This window comes from Glandiceps talaboti, chromosome 16 (assembly GCF_964340395.1).
Source record: "Glandiceps talaboti chromosome 16, keGlaTala1.1, whole genome shotgun sequence".
NCBI classification, from domain to species: domain Eukaryota; kingdom Metazoa; phylum Hemichordata; class Enteropneusta; family Spengelidae; genus Glandiceps; species Glandiceps talaboti.
In genome coordinates, this window is record NC_135564.1 from 91,929 (window position 1) to 110,349 (window position 18,421).

General features: G+C 35.8%; 1 protein-coding gene across 1 annotated transcript in view; it reads right to left on the bottom strand.

Moving 5' to 3' along the window:
• The window catches only part of LOC144447650 (uncharacterized), a 43,188-nt gene that overhangs the window by 11,992 nt on the left and 12,775 nt on the right, over positions 1-18,421 (bottom strand). The window contains exons 17-42 of the mRNA XM_078137727.1: positions 18,008-18,213; positions 16,891-16,975; positions 16,355-16,660; positions 15,596-15,853; positions 14,244-14,396; positions 13,614-13,795; positions 12,808-12,988; positions 12,208-12,345; positions 11,569-11,700; positions 11,129-11,245; positions 10,529-10,777; positions 10,118-10,243; positions 8,776-8,898; positions 8,139-8,267; positions 7,693-7,818; positions 7,283-7,405; positions 6,796-6,915; positions 6,015-6,143; positions 5,193-5,315; positions 4,770-4,889; positions 4,098-4,217; positions 2,319-2,441; positions 1,949-2,086; positions 1,272-1,523; positions 637-774; positions 141-266 (exon numbers count right to left, since the gene is read on the bottom strand). Coding sequence (XP_077993853.1) covers positions 141-266; positions 637-774; positions 1,272-1,523; positions 1,949-2,086; positions 2,319-2,441; positions 4,098-4,217; positions 4,770-4,889; positions 5,193-5,315; positions 6,015-6,143; positions 6,796-6,915; positions 7,283-7,405; positions 7,693-7,818; positions 8,139-8,267; positions 8,776-8,898; positions 10,118-10,243; positions 10,529-10,777; positions 11,129-11,245; positions 11,569-11,700; positions 12,208-12,345; positions 12,808-12,988; positions 13,614-13,795; positions 14,244-14,396; positions 15,596-15,853; positions 16,355-16,660; positions 16,891-16,975; positions 18,008-18,213 — 4,023 coding nt within the window. The remainder of the gene's footprint in view (positions 1-140; positions 267-636; positions 775-1,271; positions 1,524-1,948; positions 2,087-2,318; positions 2,442-4,097; positions 4,218-4,769; positions 4,890-5,192; positions 5,316-6,014; positions 6,144-6,795; positions 6,916-7,282; positions 7,406-7,692; positions 7,819-8,138; positions 8,268-8,775; positions 8,899-10,117; positions 10,244-10,528; positions 10,778-11,128; positions 11,246-11,568; positions 11,701-12,207; positions 12,346-12,807; positions 12,989-13,613; positions 13,796-14,243; positions 14,397-15,595; positions 15,854-16,354; positions 16,661-16,890; positions 16,976-18,007; positions 18,214-18,421) is intronic.

Here is an 18,421-nt window from a genome sequence, read left to right on the forward strand (position 1 = left end):
ACTCACTCACTCACTCACTCACCCACCCACCCACCCACCCACACGCACACACATGCACACACACATGCACACATACATCCATACATACATACATACATACATACATACATACATACATACATACATACATACATACATACCTGTACAAGTAGTTCCGTCGCCGCTATATCCAGTATTACATTCACAGAAATAGCTTCCAGCTGTGTTGTGACACTCGCCAGCAACAGAATCGCAGTCATCGGTGTTATATTCACATTCATCGAAATCTTGAGGGAAAAATTTAAGACGTGTCATATTGTGACTAATATAACTTTAAAATAGACAAAGATTATCAAAAAAAATAATAAGTTTTATTCCACATTTTCAAAAGCGGTTGTATAGTCCCATTAAATCAATGTCAATACAGTATTACATCATCAAGACGAGTATGATTCGTGTTGGATGGATACACCGTCAAGACGGCTCGTCTTCGGGGGAAAAAGTTTAGTGCATTGGTTTTTTTTTATAACTATAAGGTTTCAATATGACCCTCTCCGCCGTTTGAAGATAGTGTTGGGTGCCATTGAAGACACATTGGCAGAGTAAATACCATAACAGAGATAGAACGATTGAGTTAATTAATTTGTAACTTCTTACCTCCACACCGTGTGCCTTCTGTTTCGTTAAGTGACAAATAACCTCCAGGACATCTACATGCATAGGTACCGACAAAATTAAAACAGAAGGCCACAGGATCACAGTCGTTGTCGTCATCCAATAAGCATTCATTCACATCTGCAATGGAATTTACAGTAGGTAGAAAAATAAATTTGGTCACCACACGACAGAGCGATCAGATAGTGTTGTGAAGACAATCCAGAAGTCTTGTAGTCAGATTTGGACAAGTGATGTCTTGGTTCAAATGTCTTGGTTGAGTTAAATTAATTAATTTTAAATGTAGGCAACTTTAGATCTGACATCAAAACAGCTCGAGGCGAAGCTTAAAAGTATAATGGATGAATCTCCTGCAGACATCTTCACACGATAATCTTGAAAACTCATGATGGGTATTCCAAGAACTGGTGAGATCGAACAATTTGTAATCTATGAAAGTTTAGTGGGAGTTCTCAAAACAATCATTTAAAGGGGTTTCCTTTTAATAGTCAACAGGAGTCATCTGGGAAACTGTTATTATGATAAGTGTTTACGATTTGCTGATTCCTACAAAAAAATGGGAACATTCGTACACTAAATTTATGTCTGAAATGATGTGAGAGAAATTGCGGTCATACCGTTACAAAAAGTGCCATTGCCTGTAAATCCAGAGTTACAGTCACAACTATAGGTTCCAGGGCTATTCGTGCAGGCAGCATTACTGTCACAAATATCCGGGTTTTCTTTGCATTCATCGATTTCATCGCAATTATATCTGCCCTGGGAACGGTAGCCGGACGAGCAAGTACAGATGTAGGATTGGTCGATGTTTTCACACACTGCGTTGGCCCCACAATCGTTCGTAGCTGCACTTGCACATTCATCGATATCTGAAATGGTAAACATGTAAAGATAGATATATTTGGCACATGATAATATTTAAGATTCCTAAAAAGTGGCCAAAAACACTGAATGGTGATTGGGTGGTTGGTGCTTTCAAAACGATAGTGACTAGTCGACATGGCTAGCCCTCCATTACACAGTTGTGACACAGTACACCATCTAAACAAGACTGAAAAGTTATATGTTGAAATAAAGCTACCTGAGGTTGCTCATTCAGGTAATGTTGCCAGACATGTTATCAAAATTGTATGCCAAAAGTAGCGCTTGTATCTGTAAAAACAACTCGGTTAGGTGTTTATGAATATAATGTTAAAAGTGTTGGCTTTTTTCACTCTTACTAATCAATACAAGTTTCAACGTTCACCATCCTTTTTTTCATAACTATAATAAACTGAGAAATTGGGGAATATACCTTCACATGTGACTCCATTGCCTTGGAAACCATCGATACATGTACACTGATAGCTTCCCTGTGTATTATTACATGTTGCATAAGCATGGCAATTAGCCTTCCGAGAATCGCCATCAGGAAGTGCACATTCATTTACATCTAGTGAAAAAATATGCATGAAAATATTTAAAGAATATTCTATTGCAAAATAAGAATTTATTGAATTTCGTCGTTATTGTACACTTTTTGAAACTTGGAAAGGACAGGGCACTACCTGATCCCTAATCACAGCAATACACACAATAGGGAACACTCAGAAGTGATCATACAATCTGATATCATTATTTGACATTGTCACAAGAAAATATATATATATATACATATATATTACCTAGACACAGAGTGCCGTCTCCTTGGTAACCAGAATTACAGGTACAGGTAAATGATCCATCAGTGTTGTTACATATTGCATCCGAATGACAGTTATCCACATTAAGGTTACATTCGTTTATATCTAGATAATATGGTATAGAAGTATACAAAGACTCATTTACTACATAAGATAGTAGACATTAATAATAACTTTTTTGCAACTTTTCCATATTAACAGACATCAGTAGAATACAATAAAGTATAAAGAATAACATTTACATATAGAAAAACAAACAAAAGAGATACAAATTCACAATTTGAAAGTAAACACGGCTTATACAGATAAACATGTAATACATTTATCATGCGAACGTTCACCAAATTTATAGTAATTTTAGAACGAGTTGACGTGGGCCTCTAAACAAACTGTTTACTGCGGATTTTAAAAATTCCCAACAAATTCAAAATTAAAATCAAGAAAAGAATCAGGGGTAACCGTACAAATGTTTGAAATAGATTCAAAATGTTTTTAAAATTATTAAGCCATCGTAGAATCCAATATGGTAGCCGAATACCGTTTAAAGGGGAACACCATTCCAGGAAATAAGGCATTTGTGTACGCTTTGGGTTGTAGTGAGTCAATTTATGATCTTACATCACTTACATTATATGCACGATTGCCGTAAAATACAGAGTAAACATTATTGGTCTCTATTGTTTTAGTGGTAGCCATTATTGGTCTCTATTGTTTTAGTGGTAGCCATTATTGGTCTCTATTGTTTTAGTGGTAGCCATTATTAGCGGACGAGTATTGTCTCAAGAGCTTGCCTCATAAATATGGAATGGTTGAATATTATTGCGTGTTCGAACATGTGTTCGATACTCATGAACATCTAGATATGATGAACATGAGTATCGAACACATGCACATTTAGACTGGCACCAGTCCCGTGGGAGATTTTTGCGTCTGATAATATTTAAAATGTTTTGAATTTGTTATTCTTGACAAATTTCTGGAAGGAATATGTTGTCAACTGTCTTTTTTTATTTTTCCTATAGTAGTTGGGAAAAAGAAAGTTGACATGTTATGGACTTGAAATGTGGTCACTAAACAGCGAACAAAGAATGATAGACAGCTGCAAAAATTACTCTAGCCAATCAGACGAGGAAGTGCTAAGACAATTTAACGATTATGACACAAAAATCTCCCATGGACTGGTGCATGTATTCGATACCCATGAACGCACAATGTTCAACCATTCCATATTTAAGAGGCGAGCCCATTAGACAACGCTCGTCCACTAATATGGGGGCTACCATTAAACAATACACAGCCAATAATTTTCACTCCGTATTTTCGGCAATCGCGCGTAATGTAAGTGATGTAAAATCATAAAATAACTCATTACGAACCATAGTGTACACAAATGCCCTCGCGTCCTGGATTGGTGTTCCACTTTTAGCCTACTGGAAAATAACGATTTCCTTGGGAAGACGAAAAAGACGGCCGACCAGCAAATTTCTATTTCACGAAGTTTAGAGAGATTTTTATTTTATTTTTTAACAAAATTCTTCCCAGAGGCTCATTCTACTTCAAAATTTATGTAACAGTTACCATGGTTACCGCACCTACTGAAAATACAAAATCCTTGAAAACGCTGCTCACTGGAAACTTTTAAATATTTTCCTGTTTTAGTTTTGATATGTTTAAACTACTACGTGAACTGGTTCGATGTATCCTTGTCAAAGATAAACATCTACGTAACCTCAAAAGAAATAAAAAATGTTCGACACGTACCCTGACAACTAGATCCATCCCCCGTGTATCCACTATGACAAGTACAATTGTAGGAGCCTTCATTATTCACACAGTCGGCATTGACGTCACAAGACGTAGGGTCATTACACTCATTGACATCTAGAAAGATAGTTGAAAAGTTAACATTTCGCTGCTGCAATGCAAACAGAGCATGCTCAGACACAATCAAAGGAATGTGTCCCATAGGTTTAATATTGCCATTTGCTAAACAATTTTATAGTACATAAATAACCCGTTGCCTTTCCACAGTCTCTGTTGAAAGTCAATTACTATTAACATTTACGTACAAATGACTAAAACCAAATCTTTCATAAGTCTTATGAGCTAACTGATGCAGTTAAAACAAGTTGAATGTTTCAAGCCTTGCAGCAAGATAAGTGCCTTAAAATCACATGATTACCTAAAATCAACCTGTCAATTTAATTGACATTCATTCTAGAAATGGAGGGGGTTGTTGCCCACAATTAAACTGGAAAAATGCAATTTCACTTGTAAAGTGTAAACTTTAAAAGAGGTAACCAAAACATGAAGATTATGATATAAAATTTACACATTGCTAAGAAAACAAGAACCCAAATAGATAAAAAGGTGTTGCTTGTAATTTACTAACAAAAAAGACAGAAATATTCTGTATAGTTGACATGAACCAACCTGCACATATATAGCCATCACCCATGTAACCTTGTAGGCAGTTACACAAATAGGAACCAACAGTGTTGGTACAATTGGCGAAAGCATCACAGCCATTAGCACCATTACATTCATCAATATCTAATGAACAGAAACAAAAAAATGATTTAATTTTATCTCAGACATGATAACTGTCATCACAGAAGGACAAAGATGTGTAATGGCCGTTCTTGTCGAGACATTGTGGTTTAAGAACTATTATTTTTTCTCTTTATCGTGTCATACAGAATTATAATGTAAAACGGAGATGCAATTAATTCACTGTGTCATAAAACCTATGCTGTGATATCATGATATATACGGCGTTTCAATTTTTTTCAAAATATTCTATATTTTCAACTGTTCTAGTGTAATAAATATCCAGATATTAATCTCATGTATTACCTTGACAGACTCCTGTAACATTTTCAAATCCAGTATCACAGACACATTCGTAACTACCAAATCTGTTGACACAAACTTCAAATGCGGTACAATCATATGTGCCTTCCCTGCATTCATCCAAGTCTGTGGGGAAACAGTTATTTTTCAATCACGTAATCAGTTTTTACAAGAATATACTAAACTTAGTGTTAGTCTTAGAACTTGGCTAGTTATTTATTCAAAATAACACAAATGCTTGCTGGTGAAACCAATTAGTGACAGTGTAAATTGTTTCGTGGTGTAACAAATTCATATTTGAAAGTTTCCCGACGCTAGTTCAAGTTTACTATGTAGGTAGGGTAGTGGCAAGCTTTCAAACTAAAATTGTAAATGATACACTCTGGTGGTGACAGCCATCAAAAATCACAACTCATACACTATGTAAGTTATAAACAATGTGATCATAAGTGTGAATAGAATAGTTGCTTCAATGATAGAAAAGTTTACTTGGCCAATATTTTAGTGTGTTTTCAACTAGCAGTTTTTATCGCTTTTGTAGTGCTCAGCGCCTATGAATTTTAGGATATATGGGGCTTTACAAGTGCTATTGTTATTATATAGTTAGTATTATTTAATTATTATTACAATGAAAGTTGGATGTCCAAATCGAAAGAAGAAGAATGGGTGTTTTCAAAAGGTGGAATACTATGAAACTAATAAAGACTTCCAAGTGTATAAAGTAAGTTTATAGCGAACCATCCCGTATGTTGTTGATTTAAAGTGGAGACATTGGAAATGTGAATAAATTCTGTAGAAATAAAGGAGTTTTGGAAAACATGGTACCTGTACAAGTTCTTTGGTCAGCAGTGATGGTGTATCCTTCGTTGCAACTGCAGTTATAGCCTGGAATTGTGTTAGTGACTATCTGTTCACACCGGTGAGGGTAATCAGGGTCGGTTGATTCATCAATATCTGAACATTTAAACATACACTTATTGTAAGTCACAATAGTATCAATTTGCAATTGTTTCTCATCCATCCTAAATCCCATATTCTCCACAATTTAGTTTGTCATATTAGAACTCTAATTTCGCATTACGTCTACAAAGCTAGCGTCATTCACATACTTGTCATTCCCCACAATCAAAATTTAGTTTGTCATATTATAACTCTAATTTCGCATTACCTCTACAAAGTTAGCGTCATTCACATACTTGTCATAGATTTCAAGTTTTATGACAAAATTTGGTGAGTGATCAGGTCATTCAGACAAAATAGTATGGGTGAACATTACTGAAAATACCACAGTTGTTGTTGTTGTTGTTGTTGTTGTTGTTGTTGTTGTTGTTGTTGTTGTTGTTTTTTAACCCTACATTGTAAATAAATATTTGTTGTTTTCGGTTTGTGAACTCAGTGCAGAATTCTAGCAGGCCATGTGCACGACCTTATGGGGTACAGTGCACTAATCTCTGTCCCATGTAACATTCAGGGATCTAGCTATCGAAAATGAGAGTCCTACAAAGAACAATAAACCATTAAAGTGACACAATGGACAAACAGAAGGAAGCGACCGCACCCTCCGAAGGTGCTGCATACGTCCAAAACCATTTGTATGGATACCTACCAACACAGACTGTTGAGTTCACTCCATCAAATTTGTAACCTCTCAAACACTGGCAAGTATCAACGCCACTCAGAACAAAACAGACACCATTTGTACAGGTTGTGTTACAAGGAATGATCGCTATAGGATGGGAAAAAATAATCAAACATTAAATTGTATTTACAAAACAAAACACCTTCATTACTATTAATTGTGATGAATTAATGTTACTGAAGTAACTAAAAGTTTATCTTCTCATGAAGTAATGTCCAAATTCTCTGCAATACTTGTACATGATAGCCAATAATCTTCAATCTCGTGTATGGCCCACAATGAACAAGTCTAACATTCATCAAAACGTTACGATATGAAACGCTGTTGTATCTGCCATACGCAGGGTCTTCGTCATGTAAAATTTGAAATGGTTTTGACCACACTCAGAATAGATTACAGCGTTCTGGACATAGTAATGTCATGGACATGTTTCTTACGACAGAAAATAACTTACGTTGGCAGCCACCACTACCATCGTCTTCAAAACCTGCATAGCAGTAACAAGAATACTCTGTTGCCGTGCTGTTCGTGCAGCCCTGGTCACATGTATCTGTACCCAGATAGCAGTCATCGATATCTGAACATCAAATAAGCATATGAATATGAATAGTATTATATCTTTACCAGATTTATGCGATCTCTTGATACATATATACAGCTTAAAAGAAGGAGTTGATAACTTGGCTTTGTATCAATTTTATGGCAGATCTCAAAATTGTCAAAGATAGAACTCTGAGATGATACATCGGGAACTAACAAAATTGTTAGGCATTTTCGACTGTATTGAATATTTCTACAGTATTACCATAACGCGCCTTTGAAAGTGTGCAAAAGTTATACTCAGTTTAATAATAGACCACTCACCCTTGCATGTAATACCATCATCAGCTAGGACGTAACCATCTCTACATGAACACTGAAACCCGCCCGGCAGATTAGAACACAAATCGTGATTACAGTTTCCATCATTAACAGCACATTCATCAACATCTGTCAATTAAATGAAATTTTATGTAGTATTACTAATCCTTATTTTCCTCAGTTTTCTTTAATGTAATTCTAAATGATTATATCATTGAAAGTTTACATCATTTCCCAAATTTATCTCGATCCAACCTGTAAATTCCCGAGATACGAGGGAAATGTGAGTGCTTGTCTTCCACTCAATTAACAACTTATGTAAATATTATTAACTCATCAATAAGGAGAGTACAAGGGAGTGATAGAAAATAAACCCTTATTGTGATGATTATTTTATTGTTCCTTTGCTTTTTGTTAATTTGTTAATTCGTCCACTATTTCAGACTAACCTGTGCAGTTTGAGCCATCTCCTTGGTAACCACTGCTGCACTGACACTCATAACCACCAATGGTGTTTAAACAGATTCCAAGGTCAGGATCACATATGGTATTCAGAGGCCTGACACACTCGTCGATATCTGTGGTAATATCAAAGAAAAGTAAATGTGACTACGAGTATGCAGTTCAGTTAACGTTATTTACAATGCCAGTGACTTTTTACTGTTTCATATCAATTTTCCTGTTGACAAATACACCAAAGTTCCACTGGAATTGGAAAGCATGTGAAATCATTCTTTCATTGTATTAGTAACGTTAATAAATACTAAATACAGTGCACATATGGTGTTGTCCTGTTTCCTTATCGATCAGGGTTAGCCTTCGATAAATTGAATCATCACATCTGCAAAGGTTTTCTCAGTCATCATCGCCGACCATTCCAAATAAGTATGTACGCGTTTGCCTCAGAATATCTCTCAAATATTCGAGATTTTTAAATTTGTGCGCCTGAAGGAACACGGCGTGATTGTTACTAACTGTAAAAAATGTCAAATAAAGCAGCCAAGGGAATATAACTTAACCTGTAGTTATGTGATCTGTTACATGAAACAGTACATAACAATATTCGCAAACTTGAGTCCAACTTACCGTTGCAAATAAAACCATTACCAGCATAGCCAGGTAAACATTCACATATATAAGATCCTACTGTGTTAGTACAATTTGCGGTCGACGAACACAATGCCGATCCATCCGTGCATTCATTGATGTCTGTTTATAAGGTAATAAAAGACAACCAAAATTAGCATTTTAGTAACCTGGTATTTGTATGAGTATTTTGGCAAATACAGAGTGTCAAGACAAATGATGTTAAATGTGATGTCATCACCAAGGTTTCAAAGTTCAATAAGTTACTTATATGTTATTTCACCACTCCAAATCATGCTTAGTTGATAGCAGTACTCAATACAAGTGTATTCACGGCAGAAATAAGCCCGATTGTACTTTTCCTTTAAGATGATAGCAGTAATCAATATAAGTGTACTAAAGACTGAAACAAGTCTGACTGGACTTCACCTTTAAAGTTGATAGCAGTAATCAATACAAGTGTACTAAAGACAGAAATAAGTCTGACTGGGCTTTTCCTTTAAGTTGGTAGCAGTTATCAATACAAGTGTACTAAAGACTGAAATAAGTCTGACTAGACTCCTCCTTTAAGATGATAGTAGTAATCAATACAAGTGTAGTAAAGGCAGAAATAAGTCTGACTAGACTCCTCCTTTAAGATGATAGTAGTAATCAATACAAGTGTAGTAAAGGCAGAAATAAGTCTGACTAGACTCCTCCTTTAAGATGATAGTAGTAATCAATACAAGTGTAGTAAAGGTAGAAATAAGTCTGACTAGACACCTCATTTAAGATGATAGTAGTAATCAATACAAGTGTAGTAAAGACTGAAATAAGTCTGACTAGACTCCTCATTTAAGATGATAGTAGTAATCAATACAAGTGTAGTAAAGGCAGAAATAAGTCTGACTAGACACCTCATTTAAGTTAATAGCAGTACTCAATACAAATGTACTAAAGTCAGCAATAAGTCTGACGAGTCCGAGACTTTTCGAAAGAGCTCTTGTCGGAAACAAAAGTTTGATAAATACGACATTTCTCAGTAGTGCGACACAGCCATATTATATTTCTATTTCATAAAATAAAATAAATTCGTTCGAAGAACTACCTGAAAACGATAACGTTGCAAAATTTTGTTCCCGTCAATTCGAAATGTAAATTTGACGCCGCACTACATCCTTGTCCAGAAAGTCTTGATGTGTGTCTTACTGTTACAAGAAATTTGACCCATTACGCCATATCGTTCAGTTGTAACACTTTTGCCATCAAATTTGTGTGTTTCAAGTGTGCACGTGGTTGTTCAACAATATTTGTGCTTGGATCATTTGAGTAATACAATTGTCCATTTTGGTTTAAATTTTACCTTCGCATGTTTTACCGTCCCCTGAATATCCAGTCTTACATTCGCAGACGTAAGATCCCTGTGTATTGGTGCATATCCCAACACCTACGGCACATAAGTTATCTCCAGACGTACATTCGTTCAAATCTGTCATGAAAAGAAGTTTTGAAATAAGTGAAATTTGTTAATACATGGAATACAAATACTAAAGATGGGGTATATCGTATACTTGTATTATATGCTACGTTGACGTTCAACTTGGAATATGACTACCACACTGACATTATTTAACTTTTTAAATAGCATTGGGACGTATATTTAATAAGATCATTTTGGCTATAGGACTGATATTTTCAAAACATGAATGCGTACAGGACGAAAACCATTCATTTTCACTGTATTCAATACATGTATTGAGATGGGTTCTCCTACCTTGACAAATCACGCCATCTCCAGTATATCCTAGTTGGCATGCACAGCTGTAACTACCAACAACATCTGTGCACGTGGCTCTTGGATGACAGTCATTCAAATTAGGATCGTCACATTCATTAACATTGGTACAGTTTTGTCCGTTACCAGTCCAGCCGTCATTACATTCACATGTAAAGGAGCCAATGGTGTTGGTACACGTTGCATGCTGGTCACAGTCATCGAGAAATGATGCACATTCGTCGATATCTGTTGGAGATTGGGATAGGTAAACCAAACATGTGTTTGGAGGACATGTGTAGATATGATGCTACAAAGATGAACAACGTACAATATCTCATTTGATACATTATTGTCTTGTTATCATTGGTGGCCCTAAGTCACATATAAACTGAAGGTGAGCAGATTTTTTTTGCATTTAATGTGCATTGGTCGCTACCCACTAGTATCTAAATCTAGATCAGAATGAACCCCCCCCCCACTCAAAAAAAAAAGCTTTAGTATATTCTACATGTCATTATTGTCCTTCTTTTTTGTTCGTCGTGTCCTTTGCTTTTGAAAATGGTCACTAATTGCTAATCAAATCAAAGAGACATTTACCTGTACACACAAGACCTGTGCCTTCGTATCCAGTATTACAAGTACAAATAAAGGCACCCTCTGTATCCTGACATGCAGCACTGGCATCACATGGGCTAGTTAAGCATTCATCTATGTCTATAAAAAATACAATGTCGTATGCAAATAAGTATCGTATCTTTTTTACGTCGTCGCAAAACAACATAGCCTCTTTACGACAACAACGCGGTATAGAAATAAGTATCGTATCTGTATTGCATAATCATAAAACAACTGGACTCTTTACGACAACAATGTCGGAAATAAGTATCGTATATCTTTCTTATATCGTTTCGTTTACCTCTTTACGGCAACAATTGAGTTCCTATCTACACTTTATGTGAAAACACCGTGTCCTATGAATGACATGCCACGCCAACCATGTTTTTGCTGTATACAAATTGGCAGTGCGGAGTACTTACTTTGACACTGCGTTCCGTCACCATTGACATCACTATAGCCGTCGTTACAAGTACAATTAAAGCCACCATCTGTATTCGTACAAGTGGCTTTGTCATGGCAATTATCAGTATTAAGGTCACATTCGTTTTTATCTGCAACAAAAAAAATTACAGTTGCTCAGCTAAAGACAGAACACCACTAATTTTGCACACTGTTTTGTCGTTTGCACTGTCTCGTTATATTTTGCGATCATTTCCAGTGTTTCTTTTTTGGTTTAATTCTTGTTTCTTGATTCTCTCACATTAGGAATGTTGCGATACAAGGTTATCATCAACAACGCCATCATTGTGTTCTTAACCATCATTCAGCACATTCGGATGGGGGTTATTTTGTCTTTGTTTATTTTGTTTTTGTTTTCTTTCTGTTTATTTGGGAGGAGTTGGGTTTGTTTTGTTTTGTCGCAGCTGGATTAGTTCCTCGGTGTATTTTGTAAAATAACACTTCGTTGGTACCAAATAGAAGCTTTAGGATACTAAGTGATTGTTTTTTTTCCGATCACTTCAAAATCTCACCGTGTCATAACATATTCATACTCCCTGGCTAGAGGAGAGCAGATTGACCAATAATTGGAAGGAAGCCAACTATGTGTTCATACTCACCTAAACAATTTTTACCATTTGGATGAAGATCATAACCACTGTTACAACTACATTCATAACTACGAAATGTATTTGTACAAATTTGATCACAGATTGTTGAGTTGTCTTGTTCTCGTCCTTCAGCACACTCGTCGAAGTCTGTCAAAAGGAAACGTTCATTGAAAACATAGGCAAAGCTTTGATAAAAGTGACTTACTATAAGTACAGTCTTTGGTGCCGCTTTCCTTAACTTCCGTTCACACAAGCGGCGATTTAAAAAGCGCTATCAACGCAGGTATCACCAGTATACCATAGTCATTGGAGGAGAGGTTCACCCAAACAAGATGACTTTAAATGATTGATAAGATATTTGATTATTAATTTGTACCAATAATTGCATTTAATTATCATCTGTATAACTTTTAAGTTTTTCAAGTTAATGTATATCGCCATATTGCCCATTTTGACGTCTGCCTTTAGTGGTCATTCCATGTGACTTCGAAGCAATTGCATGACAGTTTACGTCGTCAATCGATGTACATCAAATTCTTGTTCATCTTGTGGTAGTATCCCGTTTTGTGGTAGTGCACTGATTTGTGACAGTGTGTCATTTTAACTTACCAAAACACTTGTAGCCACTGCCAGCTAGACCGTCGGGGCAAGTTCTACATTCAGCCCCTATCAATGGCGCTGGTCTATCGAAGCACAGTACACCAGGGTAACATGGCTCGTCTAAACATCCGTCATAGTCAATCTCACAAAAATCACCGGTGTAAGCAGCTGAGCACACACAGGGGACAACCTAAACAATAATGGAGAGATTGAAAATTGATTTTTTTAAAAACCTTATCAAATGTTCACATTCGCCATGTACTCCCTGATTTAAAATGTAGTACTCCAACAACTCATAATTAAAACAATCCGTCATGTTCATAATTCAGATATGAACATGAAATTATGATACATTTTATCGGATATCAACCCGAACAATTAATAAATGTTCGTCTCGGTCAAAACTCCTTTCTCTGCTTGGTAAACCATCGCTATCATGCTGTATGGTTAGTACTGAGTATTTTATATGGATGAGTCAGTGGATGGATGGATGGATGGATGGATGGATGGATGGCTATGTATTTTGTACACTGATATATTGCTGAAAATTAAATTTCAGTTGCAGATTGTGCTTGACAAGCATGAAGAAAGACGAAGTAATTGCCCAGAAATATCAGTCGTTAAGTAGAAATTAATTAATCTCCCTAATTAACTAATTAATTAGCTAACTAACTACTTCATTAACTAACTAACTAACTAACGAACTAACGAACTAACTAACTAACTAACTAACTAACTAACTAACTAACTAACTAACTAACTAATGTTATGACCTAGTTCAGATGAAATCTCAAAATACAAAAAAAAATACTCACTGTAAATTTTGCATCTAAAACATCACTTCCATCAATAAACGCATCATAGTTACAGACTCCACCATTCTGACAGTTACATAACCTGACTTCAGTTGCAAATGTGGACTGAGTTAGGCCATCCGATGCTGTGTAGCTGATGGAAACAGCATCCAGATTTTCCGGGACGAATACAAGTGAGCCATCTATTAAAAATTAAATATATATATATATATATATATATATATATATATATATATATATATATATATATATATATATATATATATATATATATATATATATATATATATATGTATGTGTGTGTGTGTGTGTGTGTGTGTGTGTGTGTGTGTGTGTGTGTGTTGAGGGTAGAAGAAAATCAAGTTGGGTTTTTCGTCTCTACAAGCCTGTTCCTTTTGTATTGCTTCAGTTTACTTTGTTTCATTTCTTTTCATTCGTGTTATTTTATTTCGTTCATATTGTTTGGCTTCGTTTCATTTCACTTTACTTCGTTTCGTTCCTTGCTTTTCGTTGAAAACTAAAAGCCAGTATTTCATGACTATAAAATATCTCTGTCATTTGCCTCTGAGCATGCTCAAATTATATTTGCAAATTGCTAAATTGGGATATTCAGAAAGAGGGAGTACTTACTTTGATAGAGTGTTGCACCAGACGGTTGTGGATCACTTAAAGTCAACGTAACGACATCACCATCCGGGTCATTTACAATAACCTGATCTATAAACTCTTCACCCACTATGGCATTAATAATTCTTGTAGCATTGATTTCCGGTGGATAGTTTACTGGAATGGAATCGAATGGTTCACACTACTTAATATCTCGTTCATAGGGAAATGAAGTGAAACAAAACTTTTGTTTGTTTCTTCGTTTGATATTAAGACATACGTACATTCTTAGAAGAAACCCATCACGTCAACGGACAGTTAGGACAAACCGTACATGGTCTTTTACATTTGACAACGTACTATAATCGGAAGTCACCATATGTATAGTGTATGACGCGTAATCAAGGCCAAAATTCATCTCGCCAAATGATTTCTTAATACGATCAAATGATCAACACCGTCAAATTATATGATTGATGATACGGTCAAATGATTTATTAATACGACCAAATGATTAATTAATACGATCAAATGATTTATTAATACGATCAAATGATTTATTAATACGATCAAATGATTTATTAATGTGTACGATATTCAAACCCTACAAATCATAAGTCAATGCGTGCGATTCAATCTGGCCAAGAATAAGGTCATATTCACAGTTGCATAGTTTAAATTATGGACGGACCTACTAACTTTGGTAGCCCTAGCATGGTAGATACCAGTAATCAATCCACCCTACGTCACAACGAGTCATGCCTACATCGTATTTCGTCATCAAACAGTTCTGCAGTTGCTATCAGATGATCGACCCAGAAGAAGTATTAAAATTGCTCTTGAAAATGACCAAAGCGCGTGTACCGTATTGATAAATCATTTTACCGTATTATCAAATCATTTGACACGATGACTTTTGGCCTTGATTTAGCGCAAGATATAATGTCTCCATGTTAATGATTATACGATCCCATCCCAACCAACATTGTCAAGCAGAGGGTGCCACACCGTTACAAGACTTTGTTACTGCATTTCTTTATCAAATATTAGTGAAATAAAAGTGAAACATTCAAGTAATATGTAATGATCATATGTACATGTATCATACTTGGAATGGAAATGTATTGAGCTGCAAGATGATGCACAGGCTGATTGGTGGTTTAGAACAATCACAGATGAGATGGTAAAACAGGTAGCAAAATATTCCTAGTGTGATTTGAACCCCAAAACAACAACTAATCACGTGGATTTGAACTTGCAACACTGTAGGCATGGGACGTCTTACAAGTTGTATCAACCAAGTGTATCTCCAATTAACACTGTTGTGTATCAACTCCCAATTTCAACTTGGTTATTTTTCACTGTATTACACTTACCCAAATCGGCCAAATTCGTTTGAAATTGTTCTGACGTTGTTTTAGTTGCTTCTCCGACCTGTATATCTTCAGTAGCTAAAGTATCAAACAAACACTGCATGTCTTCACCACATGTATTTTGCGCCTGTATAACTAGTGCACTGTTGCTGTTTTGTTGCAACTCGTCCAGGAATTTAGGAACGAAACTGTTGACATTGTAGGTTGTCCACGAATTGCTGCCATCATAAGTAAAAAGTGACTCGGTCTCTAGTATCTTCCCTGTGATGGATAGTAAACAGTAAATTAATATCGTATCCATTTAGAACTTAAGATGCATTTTAGTAAAACAAAATGATAGCTTAAAAATATGAGGGGGAAATATATACTATACGCCCCATCATAAATGACCACTAGTGAAATAACATTATTAAGATATGCTAATGGTGACATATAACAAATTTCAAATTGACAAATTTCTCGACGTCACTCGTAAATACCGGAAAATACGTAACTGTTTTTGCAATATGAGCGCGATTTCAGAATTTGCGCTAAATCAGTTTCTGAAAATACCACTTATTTGCAATAAAACTAAATGAAATTGTCATGGCTAATTAGTTGAATAGCTTATTGAACTATTAGTAAAAATGGTGCGAGCTATAGCCCGAAACATGGACACTGGTTGACTAAGAAATGCAACTATATATTGGTTCTATAGCTTAAAAATAACTCCAACAATTGTGACACCGCTTGTCTTACTTATGATTTAAAAAATTGACTTACATGTTTGGCCGAATTCAAAATAGTTAGCGTCGGTTAAGTTTTGGCCGGCAATGGTTGGTTGTTGATAGGTGCCGTCACGTTTGAGGAAGTCATCAGATGCATCATCGTTCCAGACCCCCAGCAGACCCTTTGTTTGATCTTTATATGATGAAGGTGCGCTGAATACAGCATCCAACATGTTTTGGACGACGCCAATCGACACAGCTATACCACTTGAAAATACTGCTACAGTTCGCGTCAAGTTCGTTTGAGATTCGGTTTTCAGATAAAATTGAACGTTAGTTAGATCACTGGATGCATATATGTCTGTAAAAGAAAGTTTACGGTAAGTAAATTTGTTGAAAACGATGTCTTAGAATTCTTCTAGAGATAAAATGGTTCTTCCTAAGAAAAGTGCTTCTGCCAAAGGGTTTAAATGGTTTTGTAACCATAACAACACTTCATTTTCGTTTCTTGAACATAAAAGAATATTAAATATCGTGGAATGAACCTAACAAATCAAATGACTTATAAATAAGAGAAAGCAAATGTTTTACCTTCTGTTAGTACACTTTTATCGAAGCTGGTAGCGTCTACAAGGATTGTGTAGTCAGTTTTGTCGCTAGTAAGCGTGAATTGGACCTGTTACAAACGAGCAATAAAAAGGTAATCAATACATCATTTCCATCATTTGCGTCACAAAAGTACCGGTTCGCGATTCATGGATTTAACTGTAACCAATCTCCACATTACACGTAATAACACACAAAAATACACTAAAATCTCCTCTAAGCGGTATTAAGTGGCTCAACAGAATCAATAGAGAGTGGTTAAAAGTACACCAGAACAGTGTTGTTGTGAGCTACCAAGGATTTCCATTTCGTAACGCGTATGACTTAGCTCCAAGTAAAGGGGTGAGACCAATACTTCAATGTAGGATAAAAAAATCTTTTAGTCAGGCCTCAGATCCCCCACCCCACCCCTCTAACTAAATTGGCCAAAACTGAAAATGGTTCAGACAGCACAGTCAATTTCAAATCAGTATACTATGGAGTAGTATGTAGTGCTATGAATACAAAGCCACTATGAAGTAGTATGTAGTGCTATGAATACAAAGCCACTATGTAGTCAGGACAAAAAGCTCTTTTGTTGACACTTTACTTTATTTTACTTCAACACCCCCCCCCCCAAAAGAAAGAATTTAGTGGGGGGGGGGGTTTATCCTACATCGAACTTTTGATCTCGCCCCTAAATCACTAGTTATTCCTCTGATTGGAAACAAATTGCTACCCCCTGTAATTCACTGACCAACCACAAAAGAAAACGTTATACCAGTTATATTTCTCTCCATCTCGTCCAAATTGTTCAAAGTTTAACTAAAACACGTCATTCATGCCGGTAATGCCGAATAATATTGAATTCCAGTTAGCAGGCCTGTTTCAAACAATCAAAGTGTCTGCAAACTCATTTTGCACATAAATATGATACCTAAAATTGCTTATTGCTTATAATGGAATGGTCTGTCATTTGATTTGATTTGTAACTACTAGAGTAGCGTATCCTCAGTATACTGCTAATTGCTATCTTAGTCTATCTGGCTCAACAAAGTCAAGCCAGTACGTCGAGTCAGATAGCTAAGTCTCTAGGCTGTTGCTAATTCATTCGTTAACTTACGTTTGATGAGCCATTCTGCTGCATTGCAAAGCTTGTGAAAATGGTAGCATCAGTAGTACTGCCATCACTTGCAGTAAACTGTGCCGTTCTTGCTTGCAGTTGGAAATAGTCATTCTGGACATTCACAAGCATGTATTCACCCAGACCATTAAATGTGTAGGTGATGTCATCAAATGTCGAGATGTGGGGATCTCCATACATCAGTGCTGAATAGTGGAAGAGTAGGAACATAAATCTGGGAACATGTCTTGTGGTGATATACGGATATTAAAAAATCAAGAATTACCATTACATTTATACATATTCAAAGGTGTTTTTCATGACCATTAGAAACTGGTTTAAGACAAAACACACAAAACTGCTTTATATAAAAATTGTCAAATTGTCAAAATGTAATTCTTCTATTTATGTGTC